Below are 27,945 nucleotides of genomic sequence, written 5' to 3'. Positions count from 1 at the left end.
TGTATCCACACCAATAACAATAGTTATTTGGCAACGGATCTAGTGCAAACTCATCTCCCATATAAACTGTGTAAACTTTAATCTGGATCGCAGGATGTTGATCCAAGGGAGACGCATGAGAGAGGTGGAAGGAGGGATTTGTAAAAGTGTGATTAAGAGCGGGCAGTTAAGTGCAAAATTATCCAATCTCTCTGCACCCCTTGGATGAACATTCTGTGGTCCAGATTAGAGTTTATACAGTTTGCATGGGAGATGAGTTTGCACTAGATCCGTTCCCTATTATTTTTGGGACCTAGAAAGTAAAAGTCAAAACCGATACTCGCTCGAAATAGGCCTTGTTTAGTTCTCGAAGGGAAATATTTCGCAACGCTGTAGCACTTTCGTTTGTTTGTGGTAATTATTGTCTAATCATGGACTAACTAGGCTGAAAAGATTTATCTCGTCAATTTCGACCAAAATGTGCAATTAGTTTTTATTTCCGTCTATATTTAATACTCCATGCATGCGTCTAAAGATTTGATGTGACGAAGAATTTTGAAAAATTTTGGGTTTTTAGGTGGGAGTATAAACAAGGCCCTAGCATGAAAAAGCGAGAGCACTGGCCCGAGGCCTACGGCCAGAGAAGCAAATGCTGATTCCTGACCCGACTAGGCTAGAGGTGAGGTGCGGCATCAGGCAAGGGTTGGGACTTGGGAACAACCTGGGCTTGGCTGCCGCTATTTTCAACCTTTCTCACAAGTAACGAGGTTCGATTCCCCAATGGTGGCGATGCGAAGCCCTTCGATGACACGCGGGCCCACTGGACCGTCGCCGTTACTCCACCCACCCGTTGGCGCGTAGCCGCGCAGCGCAGGCTGCCGCCCTGGAAAGAGGCTCTCCCCTGCCAGCCGCGAATCCGCCATACAGGTACAGCAGACCAACCATTGCCAAGCCACTACTCGTCCCGAGACCAGGTCAGGTTCGCCCGCAGAAACGACCCGGTTTGGGCCCCTGGGTTTCCCCGGTGTCGCTCGCCCCCGCCTGCGCGCGCTCCACGTGCTTCCCAACGCCCCTCGCGCGGCGCGCAGCCCGACGCCAACGACGACGATTGCACCGAAATAATGACCCCAAAAATCCATCCGAAATTCCAATTCCCATCCACCTGAGCTCAATCGGAACCAGCCCAACTGATTCCGTCGACCCGCGCGTAGACTTTTGCGCTTGATCTGATATAGATATACAGATTCTCAAATCTCACGTCGTCGCCCGATCTGCCGCGCCGCGTTCCCTGCCGCCGTGCCGTGTCCTGGCCATGACGGCGGTGGAGCTCAGGATCGGGCCGCTGGACTGGCTGATGGATGAGGAGGTGGACGAGGACGAGAGCCCGGGGGTGGGAGATGAGGATGGCACGGACGAGGACTGGGCTCTGGATATGGAGAAGAAGGGGAGGAGAAAGCGGAAGAGGTCCACGCCTCCGAGACGCTCGGGACCCAAGCGGCCGCGGCGCTCCGCTCCGGCGGTGGCGCCCGAGCCGGCTTCGCCCGCGCGTTCACCGTCGGAGCCGTGCCTGGGGGGGACACCCGAGCCTTCGCCAGAAGAGGGCTTCAATGCTGCTGTGACGGCGACGGAGGGAGTCAAGGAGGAAGACGGGTTGAGGAAGGAGGAAGGGGAGAACGTGGCTCCGAGTCCGAGCACCAGTGGCAGAGGCGGCGGCGGCGGCGGGAGGAAGCCGGGGGCTAGGAGGTCGTGCCACCGGTGCAAGACGGTCAGGCCTCCGGAGGAGACGATCAGGTGCAAGCGTTGTGACGTGAGGATCTACTGCGTCCGCTGCGTCACGAACAGGTAATGCGCCCCCTTCGATGCCACAACCGCGCACTGTTGTGTTCTGTTCTTTCCAGGAAGAAAAACGTCAGGAAACTTTGTGATTCTCTGCAGGTACACGACGATGTCAGTGGATGATGTTAAGGAGCAGTGCCCCTCCTGCCGTGGACTCTGCAACTGTACCTCATGCCTCAACAAGGATAAGCAGCAGCTTCGACCCGAGGTGACCGCCTTCTGAGTTCACCACTCTATCTAGTACATAAATACATCTGCAGCTCAGCATGATTTGAAGCAATTGTGTTTCTGAATTTCCTGTGGTTTCGTGTTTAGAGAGCGTTGTTCTTTGTTTTCTTGTTCCATTCTGTTAGATTGCCGTAATGAACTCTGTCACAGGTTGAGGATTCTTTTTTTTTTAAAAAAAAAAATTACCAGACGTGGCTGAGTTCTGAGAATGTTTTTTTCTTTTTTCTCCTCCCCTCGTAGAGCTTGGGTTTGAGGAAATGCAATAGCAATGGATCATCTACAAGGACAAAGAGGTCCACTTCTGCAGGTGTGAAATCACCCCAGGCTCGTAATGCAGAACCATGTATATCAGATTTGACGACGAATAGGATGAATAATGTGTCTGCCATGTCGGCTGAGGTGGACACATCAGACATGAGCGCTGAGGAGGTTGATCCTGAAACAAAACGCAAATATGCCAGCTACCTGTTGCACTACCTGTTGCCATGTTTGACACAACTGAACAAGGACCAGATGGAAGAAAGAGAAGCAGAAGCCAAAATTCAAGGTAACAGATTCTTATTAAATGACTTTACCAGTTATTTGTGGCTTTGAACTGTTTTTTAATATTATGCCCTTCTTTTTCTCCAAACAGGATTGCAATTGTCGGAATTGATTATTGAGAAAGCTGTCTCCTGTAACAATGAGAGGGTGTTCTGGTACGGGACACTTTCAGTTATTATTAATAATTTTGTATGTTTCTTCTTATAGTTTTTGGTATTGTAAGTCTTTAAACTGTCATCTCCTTTCCGTGTGAACCAGTAACAATTGCAGTACGTCAATATTTGATCTACATAGAAGCTGCTCAAACTGCTCCTTCGAGCTATGCATCACCTGTTGTAAGGAGCTCCGAGGACACTGTCTTAATATCAATTGTCAGGAGGGACTGGTACCTAAGGATAAAAGTAGAGGAGTTGACTATATGCATGGTGGTGATAGTGTTACACCTTATTCAGAAAAGGACAAAGAAACAGGCTTGTCTAGTTACCAATCTAAGTCTATCAAATGGGAAGCTGATCCTGGTGGGATCATTCGTTGCCCTCCATCTGAACTTGGTGGGTGTGGTAACCATGTCCTTGAGTTGAAACAAATTTTTGAAACAGATAGGTTAAGTAAGCTCGAAATGGAGGCATTGCAACTGAGGAACCAGGTAGAACCTTCTGATATTGTCAGTATAGATATATGTGAATGCTCATGTTCAGCTAATCATGCAAGTTCAAGGAAAGCTGCCACCAGAGAGAACTCCACAGATAACTACATATACTGTCCAATATCAGATGATGGTAAGCCAGATGGTCTCAAGCACTTCCAAAAGCACTGGGTGAAAGGAGAGCCTGTAGTAGTGAAAGGGGTGGACGAAAAAATGAAATATTTTTGCGTTCAAAAAAATAAAATGTCTAAATTGAGCTGGGAGCCTGAAATAATGTGGGCTGAAGTACATGGTGCCAATACTAGTTCTGAGACGAAAACTGTGAAAGCCGTCGATTGTATGTCTTGCTGTGAGGTTAGTAAAATACATGCCTATGACCGTAAAACTATGCTATACTTCAATGCAGTTTGATTCTTTATAGCGAGGCTGAATTAGTGGACTGAGAGGCTCTGACCAGTGTGGTCTTTTATTTTCAGTGTAAAATGATTTAGAAATCTTATATCTGTTTATATATGCAGGTTGAGATATGCGCTGAGGACTTCTTCAATGGCTATTATGATGGTCGAATGTATCTTAATGGTTGGCCTGAAATGCTTAAATTGAAGGATTGGCCTACTTCAGACCATTTTGAAAATATTTTGCCTTCCCATGGAAAGACATACATCAATTCTTTGCCTTTTCAACCTTACACAAATTTGAAATCTGGTTTGCTAAATGTCTCTGCATTGCTTCCTGTTGACATCTTAAAGCTTGACATGGGCCCAAAATCATATATAGCTTATGGCTATGCACAGGAACTCATTAGAGGAGATTCTGTTACAAAGCTTCATTGTGATTTGTCTGATGCGGTAAGTAAATAACTGACCACATATGCATCTAGTGGACATAATTATATTATACTGAACTGTGTCCATGAAGTCCTTGATTTTTTTTCTTTGTTCAGAAGAAAATCTTTCCAATTGTACCTTTTTTTTTCCTGGTGACTTACATCAGAGAATTCTATGGATCCCAACAGTAACCCCAATAGAGACTATCTCACCTGTTACCATTGGTTGATGATACAAGAGAACTTCAGCATACTCTTATGCTATCCATAGAGAATGCATAGCATTTTGTTGTGCTCTTCTTTTCTTTAACTCTAATATAATTTTGGCCATCATTAGGTTAATGTTTTGATGCATATTGCCGAAGTTGAGCCTTCTGATGAAGAACAACAAAAGGGGATAAGAGAATTGAAAATAAGGCATGCAGAACAGGATAAAAAGGAATGCTTGGGGAATTCATCAATAGATGGAAATGAAACAAGCATGGAGCATGCTCATATATCATCAGTTTCCTGCGAGGATGATAAAGCAGGTGCACTATGGGATATTTTCAGGAGGGAGGATGTTGGAAAGCTGAAAGAGTACCTCATAAAACATTCCAAAGAATTTCGCCATATGTACTGTTGTCCAGTTGAAAAGGTTAATGTTAATCTTATCTATGAATGAGTTTGGTAAAAGCCATAGACGTTTATCTCTTTGTGACACTTGTTTTTAATGCAGATATTTAACCCTGTACATGATGAAAAGTTTTATCTGACCAACAAACACAAGAGGGAGCTCAAGAAGGAGTATGGTGAGTTGGCCCATCTATTTGTGTTTTATAAATCCTTTGATGTGAGTAGTTGAGCATTCAGTACTCAAAATGTTGATGTGCTGTTGCAGGAATCGAGCCATGGACCTTTGTGCAAGGACTTGGAGATGCGGTTTTTATACCTGCTGGGTGTCCTCATCAAGTACGAAATCTAAAGGTAAACTTGTCAATGCACTCTTACATATCCCAAGTTTCAAATGCAGCAGATAGATGAGGTCTAGGAGAATTCTACTCAATTTTGACATGTTCTGGCTGAATGTGTAATGACTGCAGTCTTGCACCAAGATTGCTCTGGATTTTGTATCACCGGAGAACATTCAGCAGTGTCTCAGCTTAACCGAGGATTTCCGGAGACTTCCAGTGGGCCACAGGGCAAAAGAAGATAAACTAGAGGTACGAACTTTTAATGCACATCCATCTTGAACTTATCCTTTTATTAGCTCGTTAGTATCAGCGACAGACCATCATATGGCATACACAGAGATAAGCTCACATGGTCGATCACCATTGCTTAAGCATTTCACTGCCATTTATGATCTAAGAAAACGTAAGGACCCAAATACATCACAGGATAGCATCCATGCCATGCATTTAATAAATAACACAAATGCATCGTTTTTGTGGATTGCAAAACAACATACAGTTTGCATAGAAGTTTAGTGTTTGAGCCCAAATAGGAGTGTGTCTGTCCAGTAACCATAGGCCTGGGGACACCCAACAAGCTTTGCCTCTGCCAGAAATTTATTTTGTCTTTGAGGGCACCATGTGAATTAGTTCTAGATATGTTGCTACGAGCTTCAGTAGTGATGCCACACCCTTGAGCTTCCATGGATTCATTTTCCCTCATGTAGTTATAGATGTGATGTCTACTCGGTGAGTAGGCACCGCGACCATGCAATGCTGTTTGTAATGGTGAAGATTCAAATTTACTTTGGTGGCAGCGATCCATGAGAATGTCAAGATGGCATTGAGGATGCCCTATGGCTATGTCACAACCATTGTTTGCAACGAGATCAAATTGCGGACATGAGTAAAACTAGAGGAAAGAAGAGAGGGATCTCGATACGAGGAGTGTTGGCCCGTTGCTCGATTACTTGTTTCTAAATATATCTTCCAATAATGCAGATTTAAAAACTTTTGTCATTAAACATATCAGAGTAGGCTCTGAAAAACCTTTTCTCATGTGTACAAGGACTAAAACCACTTCGATTCCATGAAGTATTTTATCAGAAAAAAATGAACAACTTCCATATCACTGTTTCTTGCGCGATGGTGCCAATTCAGCTACCACATGTCAAGCACTACCCTTTTTCCTCTTTTCATCAAAGGCTACCAGGTTCGCATGGTCACATTTTATCTCCGGGCCAGCACATGCTTCATAAAATACAAGGATGAAATTATCCGTACTGTGTTGGTTAAGATACTGTGGGGAGAAGTGAGCTGCCACAGACTCAGCAGAGCGCAACATCAATGCCAAAACCAGCACCAACTTTCAGTTACTTATTGAACCCATAATTTGCAGCAGCCATACCAACCTCCAGATATCGTGATGAATCACCAACATGAGTAAGCACCTTATCATTACTTAGCTGAACAATTAGCTTGTTCTTCTCATCATCCAGATATGTTTTACCAAAGGCTTATTACTGCATAAACTGTCATATGTCAGAATTGGAGGTGTCAGTTCTCATGCACACCAAAATTTGTTGGCATCACATCCACTGGATACATGCAAAGGACCAAGAGAAAGGGAGTATCTCTATCAATAATGATATGATCTTCCATGGCTGCCTCGGCCATCTGTTTGCTGTTTCGATCTACCAAATACTCTCCAAATTAAGTGACTTGTTGCAGATAACCACCAGGCAAATCAAAGCAGTGCAATCCTCATCCCACACAACCTCTACATGAAATATTTCATCAAATAACTTGAGGGCATCACACTCGGACAGCACCGATGCCTTGAAATCGACATGCTTGTGCTGTACTCTGTATATGTTCAAGCATTTGGTCTGCAACATCCATGCTCCTGCAATAACTGAAAACTACCAATAACAGTGAGCCATGTCATCTTCAATAAGCTTCACCCATCAAAATTTTCTTCACATTCTCTATAGTCCTTTGCGCCTATGGCTTGCCGCTGTAGTAAACTTCCATGTGTCTCAATATCATATAGTATGCACAACCAGAATATTAAATTTCTTCTAGTGAGGCAGGATTCTCCTAGTGTTTTGGCATTCAAAATTTAATATAAATTTTCTCTACTAAATGCCTCCTAGTGAGATTTCCATGTGCTATGACTAGTGGTGGTGTTTTATTACTACTTATGATTATGAAAAACACTACGAGAATTCCACCATTTTGGTTGTGATGTGCTCAGTCTAGACAATTTCACTGGGCATTTCACCAGACATCCCATCCCTAGAATCTATGCCAACCTTAAGTGGAACATTCATGTACTCTTTGCACAATGCTAACTGCTGCAGTAATCCTTCATGCACAGCAAGGTTGACATCTTGTCCCACACCAAATGTTCACAAGTCATTTCATCAAGAAGCACTTGTACAACATTGTCTCTATGCTTCTCTTTTTCTGCCACCTTCTCAAGAGAGATTTCAACAAACAACTTGTATGCAACATCCTTACCAGTTGAAGAGGCTGTGGGTGTTATTGATTTGAGAACATATGATCATTAGCCGGCTCAGCAACTAGAATGCTTTTCTCACCAACCCAGTACTTGGAGCCCTTTCAGTTTTTAAACTCTGCTACTTGCTGCAATAGACCGTCCTGCAAGTTAAGGCCATGCAAAGCTCCTCATCCTTGTGCAGCTCCTCAAGACGCCCCTTCAGCCCAGAACGTGATTTACTGATTTTCTTAGCTTGTGTCGCTGTGGGGACATTTGCTTGAACACCTCGTAGGCATTCTCCTCAAACACAACCGACATCCTAGAAACCACTTGCTCAAGCCATACCTGGGCAACATCCTGCGCCATAGTGGTCCATAGATTCCTGAACGACACTGATGCTGTCACCCTCACCTCTATTGCCACTAAGCCATTGGGAAATCTGAGACCATCCCCACCTGCGCCATCGACACTCTGAGTTTGCCACTGCCTGTTCCGTCAAGAACTCCCTGTCTGCTGTCACCCTCGATGAGGTAAGATAGCCTCAAGCCAATATGTAGGCCGGTGATGCACCGCATCTACCACCACATGGCACCAAAAAATTCCGCCACGGCACACTGCCGGTACCCACACTAAGGATAGTTGTCTCTGATACCACCTATCACACCTGTTGCGGGCAACGAGATCAAATCGACACTCCTTACCCAGTTACTTGTTTCTGAATATCTTCTGCCCTTCTGCTCAAGACACGTCATTGGTTTTTATGTATTCTCTTCATACACTTGCATGTGGACCCTTTTACTCTCAATAAGGTCTTGTTTAGTTCCTAGTAATTTTCAAGATTTTCCGTCACATAAAATCTTTGGATGCATACATGGAGCATTAAATATAGATAAAAACAATAACTAATTACATAATTTGGCTGTAATTTACGATACGAATTTTTTGAGCCTAGTTAGTCCATAGTTGGACAACAATTACCAAATACAAACGAAAATGCTACAGTAGCCAAACCCAAAAAATTCTACGAACTAAACAAGGCCTAAGCCAAGTCGTTATTTGGCTTGGGATCTCGATACGAGGAGGAGCATTGGCTCCTTACCCAGTTACTTGTTTCTGAATATCTTATGCTCTTCTGCTTAAACTCGACCTACAGGGATAAGACATCTCTAGGCATTTTGCTTTGAAGAAAATCTTCACACAGGTCAAGAAAGTTTTTTAACCCTCCTATAAACAGCAGCTTCGTTCTCATTTTTTTTAAAAGAACAAGTATTTTGGAGGCTCCCTCAGGCTAATGGTTAGTGTTTGTTACTTTTGGAGCCACGAGCTCGCAGGCAGCTAGGATTGCCCGTGCCCGTTAAGCTCCTGGGAAGTTTGTACCGCTCACATTTAGGCCTTCACATCTAGGGTTGTTTGATAGGGCTTCTCCTTAGCTCTGGAAGTCGTACCAAACATTTTGCCGGAGCTGTTTTTCAGCCAAAACGGCTCGGGCTCTTCCGGAAAAAGCCCTGCCAACCACCCCCACATTTAGGGGAATTAGAGTAATTTAAAGCTCAAGCTTGGTACCTGCATTGAGAGGATAGTGTTGCCCTCTTAATGAAATACACGTCAACGAACTTGTTCTCGGAAAAAAAGAGAAGATATGGTTGAAACAGATCGAGCTCGTAGTGCACTTATTAGTAGAGACTTGGATCCTGGTTGGATGGACTAGGACTAACAACTAGTTCTGTTAGCTTCTATAAGTGGACTAGTGAACTAACAACAGTCCATGGCTAATGGACTAGTAATTAGTCTGCCTATTTAAATGTTTATAGGGACTAAAAATTAGTCAACTAATTGTTAGTTCTATGGATCTAAACAAGACCTTAGCTTCCTTCGTGGAGTGAACATCGGTCAACAAATTTTATCTATTGAGCTATTTGTCTAAAAAGTCATAAAAGTATTGTTCGTTGATTTGTTGTGAGAGAAAAATATTGTTGAATGACTGAGATAAGTTTAAGCGAACAGAACCGTTGTGTTTGTACGTACTTGTGCATGTAATTTCTGGGATTTCGTTAGGGACGGTAATCAGACCTGCGGGTGCTGCACATGTCAGGGTAGATGTATGCGAATCGGACCCACGAGTCGAGGGGGCAGGATTAGGATGTGGGTGTCAAATCGCACATGTGGGCACGGGCGGAGCCGGAAGAAATTCGAGGGTGATGTGCTAGTCCTTGGGTACATATATTTTTATTGAGTGTGTATGGTGAAAAATTAAACATAACTACTGTTTTTCTAATTTTCTGAGGATGCGGCCGCATCCTACCATAAACATGCGTCCTCCCCTGCATGTGGATATCTATTAAGGCTTAAAATATATAATGGTCATTCTATGTAACCATTGCATGGTCGCGTCTAATGCTCATACCATGATTGGTATCTATGTGTAAGATTTTTTTAGTCAACTTTATGCATAATTAATTGGTAGCTACGTGCTAGATAACCACGTGTGATATGAAGATAGGAATAGTTATTTGTTTTCAACAATCTGTACTTACTATAGTGCAATATTTTTTTTGACATGCTTACTCTTAATGATATTACTTGCGTCTTGACCCACCTGATGTGTGCAAAACCTGAGGGTGGGCGCTTGTGCAAAACTTTAACCGTAGGGTGTTACGAAGGCGAGTGTCATTAATCATTAAATGCGGGCCTTACTCGGGCTTGAGTATTTGCCACCCGCACCACGCTTAGACCTGCTGCATCCTTGGATTTCACTAATCTACCTCTTTCGTGAGGTTTTTGTTGCAGGTTGACATGGGGTATCCTAAACTCTCGAGATAAGAACTCCCTACCGAAGGACCCCGACCGATCCTTCTAGGATCGCCTAGGGGCTCAGGGGCTACATCCCTCGGGTGTGCTTGCACGCACCTTCTGGCCAAGGACTGGGCTAAGCCCGAGCACACCCTTTGCCTATGCTCGGGGTCTGTGGACTCGCCCGAGCCTCAAATCGACAGGAGCCTGAGCCCGGTCCTTGGCCCATGTCTTCAGTGGTAGCCAAGGCCCAGGCTGAAAGCAAGTGCCCTGAGCGGGCTTGGGGGCTCCGCATCGCAACATAGTGGGCGCGGTGCTGTCAACCACTCCTCCAACAGAGTCATGCAAGGCGCATGAAGCAAATCCCCCTCTGATGGCTTCAGGGGCTCTAGGGCTTTTGGGCCCACTCGTTAGCCCCTCGCAGGATGCCTTCATCACCAATAAGCCTCTACTAGGTGGACTTGGTTGAGGTTGGTCTAAGCCGACAAAGTCAGAGCAAAGTAGTCGGGCGACGTGCAGGGCTTCTCCGACTCCACAACAACTTCAAGGTCCATCCGCGCCATTGCAAGACCCTCCTGGACTTCGGTGCATGTATACTATAGACTAGACTTCCTAAACCACCATGTACCTGACCTACCTCGATATATAAGGGGAGGTCGAATCCTACAAAGGGGGGAGGGGGGGGGAGGAAGAGAGCAAAACAATCACTCCTGTTCTCACAACAGAACAGCTCGAGCTCTGCACCGAGAGTAGAGCCACCTCGAGAGAAGTATCGAGAGCTCTTGCACCCTTTCCATCATCTTTGTGCTCTCCAATGAAGAGGCCTCACCGCTGATGAGCCAAGGATCAGCACCGAGCAATCCCCTACCAAATATCTTTCTTACACTCCGTTGTACCCCCTTGATTTGGGTGCTCTTGATACAAAATCCTCAAATTGCCGGACGTAGGGCCTTGATAGTCCGAACTAGGATAAACCTATGTGTCCCTTGCGTGATCTTTGAGTTCTTCCGTGTTCTTGAGTCCACCTGAGACATTAAAGACCTCACACTTAGTGACACTCGACAAACAACAATGTCTGCTGTGGTTTTGACCCCGTGTCAGCTAGGGGAGCGCGTCAAGTGTAATACTAGCTCAAAATTAGGTTTTCAATGTTTCACGTTCGTAGGAATAGAAGTGTGAATCACTCGGAATCGTTTGTAACGGAAACGTTTCACCTGTTTGCTGGTTGGCCATGCAAGCTCAAAATAGCAGCTTCCTACCGCTCCTTCTGGCAGAGTTTGGCAACCAAACAAATGCTCCCGAGTCACGCTGAACATAGAAACGCAAATCAATCAGGCCAACCAGAGTCTTGTTTAGTTCAAAAAAATTTGTAAAATAGACACTGTAGTATTTTTATTTGTATTTAATAAATACTGTCCAATTATAGACCAACTAGGCTCAAAAGATTTGTCTCGTAACAGATAAATTGTGTAATTAATTATTTTTTAAGCATCTCCAAGGGTTTTGCATAATTGACTTAGCATTTGTTGTTGTTTGTAAACTTTCAGAACAAAATGCAAAGTCTAAAAATAAGCCATCTCTAAGGGTTTTGCATAATTAACTTAGCATTTATCCAAAGTGGATCCGGATGCGAATTTTTTTTCTGTGTGGCGCACGGTCGCGGTTCCTTCCCGCACGGTCGCGATGGAGTTGGTCGCGATCGGCAGTTGACGGCGGCGCGTGGAGGGAGTTTTTGTGCGACGATGTTGCTCGCGATCGGCAGTGGACGACGGCGCGTGGGGAGGGAGTTTCTGCGCGATGGAGTCGGTCGTGATCGGCAGCGGATAGCGGCGCGTGGAGGGCCAATGCTCGTGATAGAGTCCCTCGCAACTTCGATCGGCGGACAACGACACGTTGAGGGCCGGGGGGTTTCTATCGTGATCGATGGAGCATATATGGCGCAAAGAAAAGTCCGGATCGTGTGGGGGGACTGGGAGACGCGTGCGATCGGGCTTTTGCCAAGCTGTCCGCGGCTTGGCAATTATGCCAAATTTGCTCTTTCATTTGCCAAGTTGTCCAAAATACAAACTCCAAATACAAAACCATTGGATAGCTCATTTTGTGATTTTTGGCAAACTACAAAAATACAAACCTCAAATGTAAAATCGTTAGAGATACTCTTATCTATATTTAATACTTCATACATGTCACAATATTTGATGTGACCGAAGAATCTAAAAAATTATATAAATTTTTGTGGGAACTAAACAAGGCCCAGCAAACAGGTTGGTCACGTGTAGCATAGATGTGGGCTGCCTAGGCCTAGCTGACCTGACAATCCAAGGCCGAAGTTGCACCGTTCAAGGCGTTGAATTTGTTTAGGCCTTATTTAGTTCACCCTAAAAACCAAAAAAAATTCAAGATTCCCTATCACATCGAATCTTGTGACACATGCATGAAGTACTAAATATAGACGAAAACAAAAACTAATTACACAATTTGCCTGTAAATCGCGAGACGAATCTTTTCATCCTAGTTAGTCTATGATTGGACAATATTTGCCACAAACAAACGAAAGTGTTATGGTAGCGAAATCCAAAAAGATTTCACATCTAAACAAGGCCTTAGTTTCCAAAAGAATTATAATTTTTTTTAGATTTTTTGTCACATCAAATCTTGCGGCACATGTTTGAAGCATTAAATATAGATTAAAAAATAACTAATTATATAGTTGTCTGTAATTTACGAGACAAATCTTTTGAGTCTAATTAATCCATGATTGGATAATATTTATCAAACATAAAGTACTACAGTGTACATTTTACAAAATTTGAAATAAACAAAGCCTGCATTTTTTTGCAAAATGAGTACTGTAGCACTTTCATTTATATTTGACAAATATTGTCCGATCATGGACTAACTAGTCTTAAAAAATTCGTCTCGTAAATTACAGACAAACTATACAACTAGTTATTTTTTAATCTATATTTAATGCTTCGTGCATGTTTTATAAGATTCGATGTGATAAGAGCACTTTCAATGCTCGAAACTACATGTAGTTTCTATACCTATTAATTTTTATAGACACTATGTATAAAATTTATAGTCCTAATAGATAGTTTCTATACAATATTTTTTTTATCCAATCACATTCATTCTCTCTTTATTCTCAACCAATCATATCACTTCGTGTCTTGGATCTTGTATAGACATGGTTTCTAATTCTATGATTTTTGCTCTCTCTCTTCAATAACTACCTTACTACATCAACAAAATGTTTACGTGACACCATAATTAATGTTTATAGAAATTATGATAGTTTCTGCATTGGGAGTGAGTGCCCTAAGAAATCTGATAATTTTTACAAAATTTACAAAGAACTAAACAAGGCCCAAAATTCGATGTCCTTGAAGAGATCACGTCACCAAAGAACATATATACTACACTCTTTTTTTGTAGAGGCTGTTCTACGGGCAAAGCGGAAAACCTTTTCTTTGAATTGCAAATACCTTCGCATGCTAAGTACAGTTTTGTACTTTACCAGTAAATCCTTCTCTTTGAATTGCAAATACCTTCGCTTGCTAAGTACAGTTTTGTACTTTAACAGCAAATGATTGAATCAAGAACCGTGAGCTGCCACTGACACTGTTTTTTTCCCTCGTTATGGTTGCAGGTGAAGAAGATGATCGTCTATGCCGTTGAACATGCTTTGGCGATTCTGAAAGAGCCTTGCACATCCCCCGAGTCCGCATAAGGGTTTATGCTAGTCAGCGAGGGAAACTAGAGAACATGATGGAATGTTATGCGACAGTAGACGTGCAGGCTTTCCTTGTCGGCACAAATAATAATAGTCTTGGAATAACTGTAAGGGTAGATTTCGCTGATGGTGTGCATCACTAAGATCTGGGCCTACTGAAAATTTAAATATTTTCTTTATGCCGTACTATCTGTTATGACAGAATTTTAGGCTTGTTTGAACATCAGCAATCCTTTTCAGCCATAAAATAGTATTTTTCTCTCGTACCAAATCAATATCATTAACAATAACAACCGGAACAACCGGCTGAAATCTTATTTTTCTCTCACAGTAAAGCCTTGTTTAGTTTACCCAAAAACTAAAAAAGCCTTGTTTAGTTTACCCAAAAACTAAAAACTTTTCAAGATTCTTCATCACATTGATTCTTGCGGCACATGCATGAAGCATTAAATATAGTCGAAAACAAAAATTAATTACATAGTTTGCCCGTAAATCGTAGGATGAATCTTTTAAGTCTAGTTAGTCCATGATTAAATAATAACTGTCAAATAAAAACAAAAATATTACAGTACCTAAAATAAAAAAAAGGAATTAAACAAGGCCTAAATCTCATGACAAACTTATTCCATTTACTTGTCTTATAAACCGTATTTTTTCTGTCAGCCAGTAATTTTTTCTCTTATAATAAATTAACGAATAATACTTTCAGTTATTACTTTGCAGATAAGCAATCACTGCAAAGGTAGCTTGCTCTGGCAAGAAAATCCTTGCCCAGGCAAACAAATTTGCCTCTCCTGCCCGCACAGCAAGGTGAGCGTGCCGTACAAAAAGAGAACAGGTGCTGCCGCTATGCGTCCTACTGCGCTATGGGCCCTCCATCCTTCTAGGTGCTCCCGGTGTGGTATGAAAAGTCCAACCAAGGTACATAATGTACTTATTAACTATTCAAATACAAAAATCATATAGAGTAAATTGTGCAATTAGTTTTAAAAAAAAATACGAAATGGACATTGTACCATTTTTGTTTATATTTGACAAATATTATCTAATCATAGACTAACTAGGCTCAAAAAATCGCCCCGTAAATTACAGGTAAATTGTGCAATTAGTTATTTTTTATCTATATTTAGGCCTTGTTTAGTTCACCCCAAAAATCAAAAACTTTTCAAGATTCCTCGTCACATCGAATCTTGCGACACATGCATGGAGCATTAAATTAAATATAGATGAAAACAAAAACTAATTGCACACGAGATAAATATTTAAGCCTAGTTACTCCATAATTGGACAATGTTTGTCAAATAAAAACGAAAGTGCTACAGTATCAAAATCCAAAAACCTTTCACAACTAAACAAGGCCTTAATACTTTATGCATGTGCCGCAAGATTTGATATAACAAAAAATCTAAAAAAAATTGTAATTTTTTTTTGGAACTAAGTTACATATAGTGCCCCATAGCGACATGTAACTTACTCTAGTTACGACAACCAAAATTGATTATAACTTACATCTAGACTAATTTAACTATGCACATAAAAAACCAGGGCAACATGTAACTTACACGTAGACTATGCACCTACAAAAGCCAGAGCGACTTATAATCTAAAAAATGTAGAGTGGTATTAAGAGTTAGATTACTACTACACTAGCTCTCTATCAAACATAGCGTGCATCATGCATGCAATGTTTAGTGCTAAATAAACACACAAGGTAAAAAAATAATTGTAGCACTCGGTTTTCTAAATAAAACTAAGCGCTCGCCATATATGTGCCTAGAAAGTCAACACATGCAACAACAGACTAGAGGATACTAGAAACAATGTTATATGGCAAAAACATACTTATAATTAACACTTACATCTAATCAAAGTATGGCGGGACGGTTGCTAATCTTCTCTTTAGGGTCCATTCTTCACAGGTATGGCTGACCGGGGGCTCCATACGCCAAGCACTTCTGACAGTCTTCTGGGAGCTCCTCCATGTCTTCATCAATCTTATGAGCAACTTAGACTAGAGATAGTGACTAGGGTGTGGGAAAATAGTAAGAGTGATCACATGTCATACTCAACAATTATAATATGGGTGAATGAAGCCTCAAAGGCCAAACACTATTTAAGAATGGTAAATATTTTTAGTAGCTCAAGTTTTATCTTTAGAACCGGAGTTGCTAGGTTATGCTTAAGCACCTTTATCCACATGACCTTGAGTAATGACAGGGTACACTACGAGCTTTTCCAACGTCTCTAACAAGTTAGTAGCCTCTAGGTTTTGATGGCAAGCATATATAGATCCCTCCTTTTGATACGGCACACTTTTGCAGAAATACTCCTAGGAACCATGGTTGTCCTTACTCCTCGACTCGTCATATCTTTTTTGCCTTTTGGTAACCACTAACAAGCTAAAAAACTCAGAGTACTAGGACAAGTCTAAAGATGGTATTTAAGTCAGGAGAATACTATGAAGCTTCAAAGTTGAGGAAAAATTCTCAAAGACATGTTGAAACAGGAGCAACCCAAATAAAGTATTTGAAGCTCATAGAAAGATATGCTTGAGCATCTAAAAATTAAATTAGACCCCAAATTAGTGAGAGAAAGTTCTAGAAATAGTCAGAAAAATTCTCGAAAAAATTGTAGAGATACGTTGATGGATGCTGAACAAAAATGGTTGATTTAGATTCCATGAAAAATATTCAGAAAGCTCCAATAAAAGAATTAATCTAGAAAACAAGGAATTGGATATTGAAAAAGATATAGATATGTTGTATAAGGAAGGTCGACTTACGAAACGTTTCTAAAAACTTTACTCACTAACAACATACAAAGTCAAGCAACAGACAAACATCACGACAACCAAGCCCACCGAATTAGTTTGGAAAACTTTGAATCCCACATTTATTTCATATATAAATTTTTGAAAAGTTAAGCTAATATTGGAAAAATTTATATCAATATTGAAATCGTTTATTTTGTTTAGTGTTTTCTGTTCACAGTACCAAAATATAGGCTTAGTGAAATAGACATGTCTCTGAAGATGCAGACTACCTACACCTGGATAAAAAAGATCCTATGAAGCTTTACTGTTCTTAGATTGGCTTTGAGCTTCTTGTGCGCAGCTTAGGTGAAAGGCAAAGAAAGCCTGCTTCGGGGGTGGTGTGGGGGGAGCCTTTAGTGAGATACCACTTTGAGAAAGCTCAGATTATAACCTTATGTCAATCTCGTGGGCCAGGATAGTGAAAATGTTGAGGTGTGACAATAAGGCCAGTCTCAATGGGAGTTTCATGTGAGTTTCATTTGCATTAAATATGTTGCCACATAGGCTGCTTTGATGACATGGCAATGTATTTAAGAAGAGAGAGAAGAAATAAGTTTCATCTAAATGAAACTCTCTTGGCACGATTACCAACTCTCTATGAGTCTTGGAATTAAATGCTTATGAAACTATGAAATGAAACTCTCTATTGAGAGTGGGTGTTTCATTCAAGTTTTATTTTATTTCATATGACATGGCAGTCTTGGAAACAACGCCATGAAACTCTCCACTGACACTGGCCTAAGGGCACTCACAATGCAAGACTCTATCACAGAGTCCAAGACAATTAATTACATATTATTTATGGTGTTTTGCTGATGTGACAGCATATTTATTGAAGAAAGAAGTAGAAAAAATAAGACTCCAAGTCTTATTTAGACTCTAAGTCCACATTGTTCGAGGTAATAAATAACTTTAGACTCTATGATAGAGTCTGCACTGTGAGTGCCCTAATATGTGTTGCTTTGTTTGGACCATAGATGCAACGTCTTGGTAGGTTATACCTGTTCCCTTTTGTCTAAGAGCAACTCCAACGGCCGGGCTAAAATTAGTCTAGAAAATTTCTTTAAAAAAAAAGAAGAGATCTACAATAGCCTTGCTATTTTACAAAGTCATATAGCCACCGTTTGTGGCTAACTATATATAACCACAAAAAATCAAGGGATAGCCAACTTCCTATTTTACAAAATTAGATAGCATATTTTTTGGAACATACTTTTTGTTATACAAATTATGAAATAGCATACACGACAAGAATAGCCAAGCTGAGTTGCTTTAAAGGGAGTGTCTACATAACAAAAAGAGCATTTTTTGTGCTTCTGGCACTGATTTTTTTCCATCTATTCAATTTTGAAATATACATCCTAGATCTAACTTTATAGTAATATATATATAAAAAGATGTTTTTGTGGGCTCAAACACCCAAATAAATAAAATGCTATTAATTAATTAAGTATGACTTGGTACAAGGAGCTATAACACACTTGTATTTTTTTTCTTGTTTTATGCTCGCTGCTTCTAAATCACAATCTTGATACAAATATGATAAGGTAAAATATTGGCAAAGGTGAGGTGAAATTTAATTTGCCTCTCCAATTATGAACTCATAGTATAGGGAAAGCAAAAAAAAGATAGGAAAATCTTTTGAAAGATATAGGAAACTATAAAGTTTGAATTGATCTTCCACATTATAGAAGCTCTAAAACACTTGGTCAAGATTGAGATTTTTTCTAAGAGATCACCATGAAAAGTACCTCTCCAATTAAGAAATCATACTAATAAAACAACAAATTGTAAATGAGGCAAGATGAAAAAGATGAAACATTCAGCTTGGAGAGACTAAAGATGTAAATCCATCTTCCAATCCACCAAAAATCAAACAAAAACTATCACTCCTACAAAAGATGGGGAGGCGTTACCTTACCGATCGGGTTCAAAAGGCCCTAGTAGAATTCCAAATACCCAAACAGAGCAGTCGACTTTTGTGGGGAACGGGATTTTATAGGCCTGTCTGACCTATCTTTAGAAAGCAGATCTTGAACAAATCTTGCTTTGGAAGAAATCCCCAAGTGCCCCAGGCATTGGTTGGGAGAACATGAAGATCACAAATTTCGGGCACGTAAGGTGCGGCGTAAATTTTGGCCAGACGCGGGCCCTTAGTTATTTTTTGCTTGTATATATAATAGCAAATATGCACACGCGTTAAAACGAAAGAAAAAACTTTATAGGAGTATATCCAAACTCAATATTTTTTATCTCAAAACTTAATTCTTTTAAGGGAACTACACAACATTGTTAAAGCATCTCTAGTAGTTTCAAAAAAATTGACAGTATATTTGTTGTTTTTTTCAACAGTTTTCAAAAACCCAGAAATCTTAGATTATTTTCAAATCATCTTAAAAATTGGGCAATGGATAGACACAAGTATATTTCTGTATCATCAGGTTGACTTTTTCGAGTGCAGAAAGATTGAGAGTTGATATTGAGTTAGGCCTTATTTGTATCCAAAAAGTTTTGGGATTTTGACACTATAGCATTTTTGTTTTTATTTGACAAACATTGTCCAATCATGGAGTAACTAAGCTTAAAAGATTTGTCTCGCGATTTACAGGTAAACTGTACAATTAGTTTTATTTTTATCTATATTTAATGCTATATGCATGTGTCGCAAGATTCGATGTGACGGGAAATCTTCAAAAGTTTTTTGGTTTTTTGGGTGAACTAAACAATGCCTTATTGGAGAACTTTTTTCAATCTTACCAAAAAATCAAGATTGGGCTGAGATATTCTTAGACAATGATATGTATTTGCGTGATTTATAATGTTCTAAATTATGATTTTTTGTTATATCTATTTTGCTATGTATCTAGATATATAGTAAATTTGTTGTATCGAAAAAGTTAAAATAGCTTATAATTTAGAGCGGACAAAATGTTTGCTTAAGCTTATCAGTCAGATCAGTTAGCTATTCAGCGGTGTTTTTCTCTCACAACAAATCAACAAACAATATTTTTAGTCATGACTTTTCAGCCAAGCGAACATGACTGCTAAGTTATATAAGATTTCTCAAACAGAGCATGCAAACCGTGACCCAAATGCAAAATAGATGATTCATAATGTTTTGCCTACCAAAAACAATGCTCCAACTGAAGACCCAAACACCTCACCCATTTTAGGTACGAGGCTTTCCAAGACGCAATTCTATGTCATCAAGAGAGTCCGACACAAATCTTTGGTGTCATAGCGGTGGGTCCATAGGAGTGGGGCGTGGCCAGGCGGAGCAGAGCATGGCTAGGCAAGCCGCAGCGAGCACCGAGGGCGAACCAATAGGAGGCTCCCGTAGTCCAGAGGCCGCACCGCCATGGCTCCCGCTCGAGGAAAGCACCCTGGTGACACGGGCAGCCATGGAGGTGAGCTTCTTCGATTTCTTCCGATACTCCACGCTAGCGAGAGCCCCATAGGAGAATGGAAAGCTCTCAAAATGAAGAACGCGGTGGTGTGACATGCATGATTTGATTTCTGGATTTAGATGTGGGATTTAGGAGAGGAAGAAGAGGGATGTTTCTCTGCTTTCTGTTTTGAGGATGGGAGGATGTCTGGCTATGGGAGCAGACAGCATGGGGAAGAGAGAGGGCTCCTCGTCGTTCAGAGGCCGCGCCACCATGGCTCCCGCTCGAGGAAAGCACCCTGGTGACGCGGGTAGCCATGGAGGGTGAGCTTCTTCGATTTCCTCCGATACTCCACACTAGCGAGAGCCCCATAGGAGAATAGAAAGCTCTCAAGATGAAGAACGCGGTGGTGTGACATGCATGATTTGATTCCTGGATTTAGAGGTGGGATTTAGGAGAGAAAGAAGAGGGATGTTTCTCTGCTTTCTGTTTTGAGGATGGAAGGATGCCAGGCTATAGGGACAGACAACACGGGGAAGAGAGAGCGAGGAGAGAGAGGGACCCGTTTTTGGGTGGGCTGTTGGAGAACATCAGTTTTGAGGTTGTGATCCATTTGTTGTACATGACCCATACTAGAGAATAGGTCTCCGATTTGAGTGTTTATTATTGGAGGTAGCCTAATTGAGCTTATGACTTAAATTTAGTTTGGGTCGAAAACTCTCCCGTTTCTATTAGAACCGTGTCACATTTAGCTCGATCTAGCAAGTAGCAACACATGTACATCGCAGATGGACCAGGTATGAAAACCTTTGGCCTCGGTCTGTGACGCCATCCAACTGGTGCTGGCTATTCGAATCTGAACAGGAGACGTTCGGCAAGCTACAAATGCAACTGTTGTTATGTGCTTTTTAAATTACTGATTATATTAGGGCTTGTTCGACGAGCAAGTCGCTCATTTGGTCATCATCGCGAGCCGCGAGCTCGGCCACCTGGTTCGAACCCGGTGCTTATTGTATTTCCGCTCAAAATGAGTGGGAATGAGGAAGCTTGCTGGTTCAAAAATAAGGGCTCGTTCGAATCTATTAAAACTAAAATTTAGATAAGTAATGGATAATACAGAGTAGTTGCTATGTTTTAGCTAGCTAATTTTTAGTATGAAGGTGTTTAGAACCACCTGCTAATAGCCACCTAATAGGTGGTTGGATAGAGAGTTTGTATATATAAACTATTAACACCTATTAGCATCTCTAAACCTGCTAATGGAACTAATAGTTAGCATCCATCCAACTAATAATTAGCAGGTCTCAATAGTGTTAATTTTAGTTACTAATTTTTAGGGTTATTGGATCCAAACATGCCCTTAGTCTAGCCACTAGATGATCATAAAATCTAGTGTTGTTAGAATCCTTTCGAGAAATGCCCCTATTTGGGGGGGGGGGAGTCAACTGGCTAGATATAGCAAAATCAAGGTTTTTTTAGATTCAATTTTTTTTAAAAAAATGACATTGTAGCACTTTCGTTTGTATTTAGTAATTACTGTCCAACTATAGACTAACTACGTTCAAAAGATTTATCTCGCAAATTACAGATCAATTGTACAATTACTTATTTTTTATCTATATTTAATACTCCATATATGTGCCGCAAAACAATGTGACGAGGAATCTTGAAAAGTTTTTGGATTTCTGTTAGAACTAAACAAAGAAGACCTAAGCATATGTTTGGGAGGTATGTTGCACGTTTCTCTTTTTCGGCCTAAAGTAAATGGTGGCTCATTTGTCTCCATGTATATCTAAGTGTATAGTGCATAGTAAAAACTATGTATTTAGAAAGGTCAAAATGTCTTATAATTTAGAATTGAGAGAGTATAAGTTTTTTTATAGTACATAGCTTGCCATAGTTTTTTTTATACCTCACAGCTAAACCAAATGTACCCTAAATCTCTGTATGTGCCAGAGGTAGACGAACAATTTGAAACGAAAGCACTAACCTCCGAGAAAAGTATCGACTAGAGAAAAGTAGCATATAAATTTTATTACGAAAAAAAAAGTTACATGTGATACATTTGATACTACTATTGGTTCAAATATTCGAAGATCAAACACGGAATAATAAAGTCAACATTCGAATTATTGTGGAGCACAGGTTAATAAGTAGTAATCTTGACAGTAAGGTCACATATCAGAATCAAATGACGTTGCATTGTAGATTCATTTCTTGACGGAGTTCACACATTATAACCAAGAATATTGCCCACAGATAAAGTAACAATGTTGCCTATATACATATAAGCAACTTTCGGGAGCGGGCAAATCCTAACCCTCATATTGGTCGCCGACCCCGTGGCTTCAGAACTGATCGACTGAAAACCGTGAACCTGTTACCTGAATACGTCGTAGCTAGGTTACTGGTAACAACTACCATCTACCAAACACCTATATATACAGTGTCTTTTATTTACAGAACAACTTAGCAACAGCACTCAACTGCTACTGTGTAAACGCAGCAGCCGCAGAAAGATACATAGACGACAATCTCATAGTCAGCAGCGTGCGGGTCGTTTGTATGTTGGAGGTAAGGACGGACAGTTCTCGTTCATTTTCGCATAAGGTTCAATCGTGTTGTACTCTGGAAGCTCCATTCTGTACTCTCCGAGAATCTGGCAAAAGGGAAGCTTGTCCGTGTCTGTGTTGCACCAGCTTGGAAGCCTTGCCGGGTTGTCTTCAAAAATCTTGAGCATGTATGCATCACGAATCTGTGGCAGAAGAAGCAGAGTCAAATGATGCAGGTTAGACTAGACTTAGTAATGCACGTCAATCAACCAGAAGAATGGAGAGAGAGAGAGAGAGAGAGAGACTAAGCATGAAATGTCACTTACAGTGAACTCGGTGACCTGGATCGACTCCGAGAAAGGGGCGAATATTCCAGCCTCCTTATACATTGCAAGAATGAAGGCAACACAAGTAGTTGATTTACCATCACTGTATACCCATTCGTCTTGCTCGGGTATGGTGAGCAACTGATCAAAAGACATTCCACGTCTTTCAGTCTCAATAATGATCCCCTGAAGGTCCAAACCCTACAAAAAAAAGAACACATGCTTATGAATTCGATTACTGAGCATAACTGTAACAACTAAACCATGAGTGAAAAAGATAAAAAATATAGTTCTCCATTTTGACAAAAACCCATATAAGTTTGAGCAATGACACTACCAACTTCTCCTGAGTTACACTGGTTAGACCATTGAAGTCCGTCAATGAAACCCCTGTCCCCAGTCCAGGTTCGAAGGCTGGTACAAACTTCTTAAGGACAAAATCAGGAGCCCCCCCGCCCCCCACCGGTCAAGTCTTTTTTTGAGCATGACACTAATCTATTGTGCATCCAACAAAGTCAAGTCACTATCTTCTTGCCCATAATAAAAGGCGTCTCCAACAGTTATAAGTACTTGCTAGTTATAATGCCAACATGTCAACTAGAGATATTTATAGCATAAAATATTACCCTTAGAATAATCTAATTTCAGCACATTTTCATGGTAGCGAGAGGGAATGGGTGTGGGTGGCCCATGAACCCACTGGTTTCTGCTATAGACTAACGCTCGACAAAGGGCTAGCTTTTCTCACTCCTTGCAAGAACCTGAGGTCGATACACTAAAGCTAGCTGATACATCCCCATTGAGCTGCCCTAACCATACCATAGGCCAAGCCATTATCAAACCCACCAGTTGGTTGCAGTAATGGCATGTAAATTAGTCTAACTAAATAGGTAAAAAAAAATCTGAAAAGAGTGCCCTATAGAAAAACACAGGTTTAACAGAAATTCAGCATTGTTTTAACCTTACACTAGCTTGAATCAAAATAATCTTATGAATACCCAATACCCAAAGAGGGAGAATAAGTATTAACAGTAATCTACAAACCTCAGTGCCAAGTCGTTTGTTTAGGGCTTCATTCCACATGTTTGCAGCATAAACTGGCTGCAACCTAGTCCACATTGACATAACTGCCATTACCTGTAAACATTGTTTAACGAAATTGGGTGACATAAGATAAATCATGCATAAAGCCTCAATTTAAGCTTTCCAAAGATCGATAAGAATTACCAGGTTAGCATCAAGAGGAGGTGGATAATTATCTCCTATTGTATCGATCCAGCTAAATATCATGTTATGATAGCCATAAGGTTGTCCAACCATGCTCTGGGCATATTCCCATGCAGCACTTTCGTTGAATCTGGCACGTACATCAGGGTGCAAAGGAAGCAGGGCTATCTGAGGATTTGATTCATCCTTTAGGGCCATGGCCCACCATTCATCCCAAGGAACTATTGCAATGATTTCTTCTCCCTATTATTTTGCAACTGATTATTGTCAAGAAATTTCGCAACCAAGTGATTTACCAGACTAAAATGCATGAAATTCTAAGCACAAAATATAACTATTTCAGCTACTGGTGCCTTGCATCCAATGCCTGAGACAATCAGACAATAACTCTAAAATTTACAAGGGACTGAAAAAAAGATACCAAAAAGACAAGAAAATCCCTTAAATATGAGCAAAGTAGTATGTGTAGTGAAATCAACCCAACAAACACAAGAAGCTACAAAAAGGGCATCCTCGACAATAATTTTGGATGTTCAAGTCGGCTCAGCTCAACTCCAAGGTTCAATTGGGTTACAGCTTAGACCATGTAATTTAGAAGATACCAGTGGAACTCATTATAAGATTGTTGATCATGATTAAAACAAAGAATAATTAAACAAATGAAAGCAGCTATATGGTAACATGAATCATGCTGGCAAGAGTAAATTTAATTAACCAAGAGATTCAATCTATGAATTACCTTCTCGTTTTCATAGCCTGACTCTGCAACCCAAAGATCACCCTTCTCGTCTTTTAAGCAAACCGAGGTATGCCCAGCAAATGCACCAGTCACCCATTTCTCTAATGTCTCGAACCCGCCCCATCGTCCTCGAATCTTTGATAGAGCCAAAAAGTCACCAGATTGTATATCCTCCTTTCTAATATTAGCAACCCAAGGTTGGGAACGTTTCTCAAATGAGGCTCCCATATGCTTCTTTAAAAAGGCTAAGTTGGAATGTTGGCCCCAGGCAGTGTTTGAAAACAAAGGCAGGACATCAATCAAAGATAGCAAAGTTCCAAGCATTCCAGATGGCATGAGAAAAACAGAAATGCCATGCTCCTTCACCTGATCACAAACTTGAAGTATTAGACTGCTGAGATAAATTTGATGGGATAGCAAGCCGTTAAAACAGAAGGGGAATGACAGAAAGATAACATACATATTCCAATTCCGCTTGTTCCTCCCATGATTTAATCTCCAAAGTGTGCTCCTGAGCAGCAAAATAATAGTCCCATGTTATCCTATATGGTGTTGCAAAAACATAGAGATCCATGCATGTCCAACTATGAGCTGAAGCAGTCTGCATAAACAAAGGAAAAAACAACTTCACTCATGTAAATGACCCTGATCATCATATATAAAACGACCAATCTAAATAAATGGTCTTGTCCATGAGTGCAGATTAAGCAAGGGATTCACCGCTAACTATGTTGGCCATTGTTTATCTAACAAGCACATGCCAGTTTAAACTTCTGAGATGGCAGGAAATGTAGATTTTTGCAGCATTTACGGTATGATAAATGGTTAAATGGTTTCATATTATTGTAACAAAACAACAAAGTGAATCTGATTCCTCAATGTTCGAGGACTGGTCATCAAATGAACTAAATTGTAAGTTCATTAGAAAGCTAAGAATATTTGGGCCTAACAAGAGGAATCTCTCTAAAAGGAGACAAGAAAGAAAAATTGCAGGGTCCACCTCATTATCATTTATCAATATAGCCTTAAAATGACCAAATGAAGCAAGAATTTGCCACAAAAAACAGAAATATTCTCTAGCCCAACCAAAAAGAGAAGTGATTCTTACATTACATGGTACAAGAGCTCAGCACTTTACTTCCCCAAAGTACCACTCAATCACATCCACACAACAAAACTACATCGAGTCTTCAGTTATGATTTATAAAACATTCCCCCCATAGCATGCCAATTGAGTATCGCCCAACACTCCCAATTTTAACATATAATGAAGCCATGTTTACGAAGGAACTTGAGCTATTTATCACGGTCCCAACTCCCAACTAAATTGTTCTCGACACAATCAACACCTATGAAGTGATTGCCCGTATCACCACCTCAAGTCAACAGACAACAGTTGCCAACAGCCCAACACTACGTAAGCTTATACTTCACCAGATTGCAAACAGCATACCCAAGCAATCCCGCCTAATTCAAACAAATCATGGAAGCTAACGCGACCCTATTTCCAGAACGAGGAAAACAAGAATCAAGAGGCAGGGACGGGGACGGGGGGACCTTGAGGCGCAGGACGGCGCCGCCGACGTCGGTCCCGTTGCGGTCCCCGGGCGTGAGCTCGATAGCGGCCTCGTTCTCCGCGAAGCACGCGCCGCTCCAGGCCGCGGGCGCCGGCGCCCCGGGCGCCACGGCGGCGACGAAGGACGGCAGCAGGTCGACGGCGCTGTGGAGCGTGTTCATGACGGGCCACGCCACCTGGCGCGGCAGGACGGGGAGCACGTCCCCCGGGCTGAAGGGCAGCTTCAGCCCCAGTTCCACCGCCCCGGCGCCCCGCGGCAGCACGGCGGACGTCGCGAGAAGGAGCGCCAAGAGGAGGCGCGCAGCAGGGAGGCGCCTCCGCGGCGGGGACGCCGCCATCGCCCTCGCCCTCGCCGCGTGGTGGTAGGGTAGGTTGCCGCCACCCGCCCGTCGGCGTTGATCTTTTTTCCCCCGCCCACTAATAACTCGACGAGGAGGCGAGACGGCAAGGAGATTTGCGCGGTGGTGTGCGGCCGTGCGGGGAGGGGTAGGTGCCGTGCGCGGACGGAGTCGCTGCTTGCTTGCGTGGCTTATGGGTTTCGGGGTTGAGTTCGCGTCCGGGTCCCACCCGTGACGGGGCCCACGGTGCTACAGGCTACAACTATGCCTATCGTTTATGAAGTTGTCTCGACTCCGCAGTCGTGTGGTTTGCAAAATCTGGTCGGACACGGAGGAAATTTGAGCAACTCCGTAAGTCCTTTAAAATCAAAGTTTTGATGAAAAAAATCCTACAACAGATTCTTCAACTAGATCTTTATAAATAATTTTGTTCTTTATTATTTTCTTGACTTCTTAGTTTCTCGCTTGCCAAAGTGCAACAAGATTCGAGAGATAGGAACAGTTTGACTAAATCTTGGTCTAACCTGGTCCTGTCGATGCTAATTTTAGAAGTCATGGTTGGACTTTTTTCATCAAAGAGTATCTCTAAGAGTTTCTAAAACGTACTCTCAGTCAGTTATTTTAGAAACTACTCTTCAACAACTTCTTATCCCAACTCTCAATATTGCCACACTTGAAAAATCAATTCAATTGTATGAAAATATATGCGTGCGTATTCCACCAATTTGGAGATCGAAGGACGTAGAAAACAAATAGAAGTACGGGTTTCCAATGCAAATGTATAAAATAGAAAGGAAGTATAAAAATAGTTGAGTGATTTGAAAATAGTTTGAAGTTCCAAATGTAAAATTGCTTTGGAGCGAGAATTTAGAAACAGGTGGAGGAACCCAGCAAATATGCTCCCAACACTTTTGTAACCACATGGAAAACTTGTTTTTCTACAGGTATGAACAAGAGCAAGCACATACAC

General features: G+C 41.3%; 2 protein-coding genes across 9 annotated transcripts; one reads left to right on the top strand and one right to left on the bottom strand.

Moving 5' to 3' along the window:
* LOC8055790 (lysine-specific demethylase JMJ25) lies at positions 937-14,290 on the top strand. Of its 8 annotated transcripts, XR_002449926.1 has the most exons (12): positions 938-1,821; positions 1,915-2,023; positions 2,284-2,590; positions 2,678-2,741; positions 2,845-3,586; positions 3,751-4,080; positions 4,396-4,695; positions 4,777-4,849; positions 4,939-5,024; positions 5,141-5,260; positions 6,196-6,433; positions 6,537-8,401. XR_002449926.1 is itself a non-coding variant. In XM_021452982.1 (11 exons), exons 1-11 carry the CDS (start codon positions 1,292-1,294, stop codon positions 9,724-9,726), a joined length of 2,802 nt encoding a protein of 933 aa, XP_021308657.1. In that variant the 5' UTR covers positions 937-1,291; the 3' UTR covers positions 9,727-10,245. The 8 variants fall into 8 exon arrangements, 7 of the variants coding, with proteins under 7 accessions (XP_021308657.1, XP_021308662.1, XP_021308659.1 ...); XM_021452982.1 differs by lacking the exons at positions 6,196-6,433; positions 6,537-8,401 and adding an exon at positions 9,586-10,245 and having other exon boundaries at positions 937-1,821; XM_021452987.1 differs by lacking the exons at positions 6,196-6,433; positions 6,537-8,401 and adding an exon at positions 10,268-11,494.
* LOC8055789 lies at positions 22,368-27,140 on the bottom strand. The gene is made up of 7 exons (XM_002460134.2): positions 26,619-27,140; positions 25,522-25,662; positions 25,062-25,427; positions 24,323-24,565; positions 24,140-24,232; positions 23,096-23,296; positions 22,368-22,972 (listed from the first exon to the last, which is right to left on the bottom strand). Exons 1-7 carry the CDS (start codon positions 26,973-26,975, stop codon positions 22,760-22,762), a joined length of 1,614 nt encoding a protein of 537 aa, XP_002460179.1. The 5' UTR covers positions 26,976-27,140; the 3' UTR covers positions 22,368-22,759.

Source organism: Sorghum bicolor, chromosome 2 (assembly GCF_000003195.3).
Source record: "Sorghum bicolor cultivar BTx623 chromosome 2, Sorghum_bicolor_NCBIv3, whole genome shotgun sequence".
NCBI lineage: Eukaryota > Viridiplantae > Streptophyta > Magnoliopsida > Poales > Poaceae > Sorghum > Sorghum bicolor.
This window is presented reverse-complemented; position numbering and strand designations above follow the sequence as displayed.

Excerpts from the sequence above, each read along its gene's own strand:
- LOC8055790 (XM_021452982.1), top strand. The coding sequence starts at position 1,292 with ATGACGGCGGTGGAGCTCAGGATCGGGCCGCTGGACTGGCTGATGGAT. Across the intron at positions 4,696-4,776 it reads ACTGTTGTCCAGTTGAAAAG|ATATTTAACCCTGTACATGA; the intron begins GTTAATGTTAAT and ends TTTTTAATGCAG. Across the intron at positions 5,025-5,140 it reads ATCAAGTACGAAATCTAAAG|TCTTGCACCAAGATTGCTCT; the intron begins GTAAACTTGTCA and ends TAATGACTGCAG.
- LOC8055789 (XM_002460134.2), bottom strand. The coding sequence starts at position 26,975 with ATGGCGGCGTCCCCGCCGCGGAGGCGCCTCCCTGCTGCGCGCCTCCTC. Across the intron at positions 24,566-25,061 it reads CAGGCTATGAAAACGAGAAG|GGAGAAGAAATCATTGCAAT; the intron begins GTAATTCATAGA and ends GCAAAATAATAG. Across the intron at positions 24,233-24,322 it reads CTCCTCTTGATGCTAACCTG|GTAATGGCAGTTATGTCAAT; the intron begins GTAATTCTTATC and ends CAATGTTTACAG.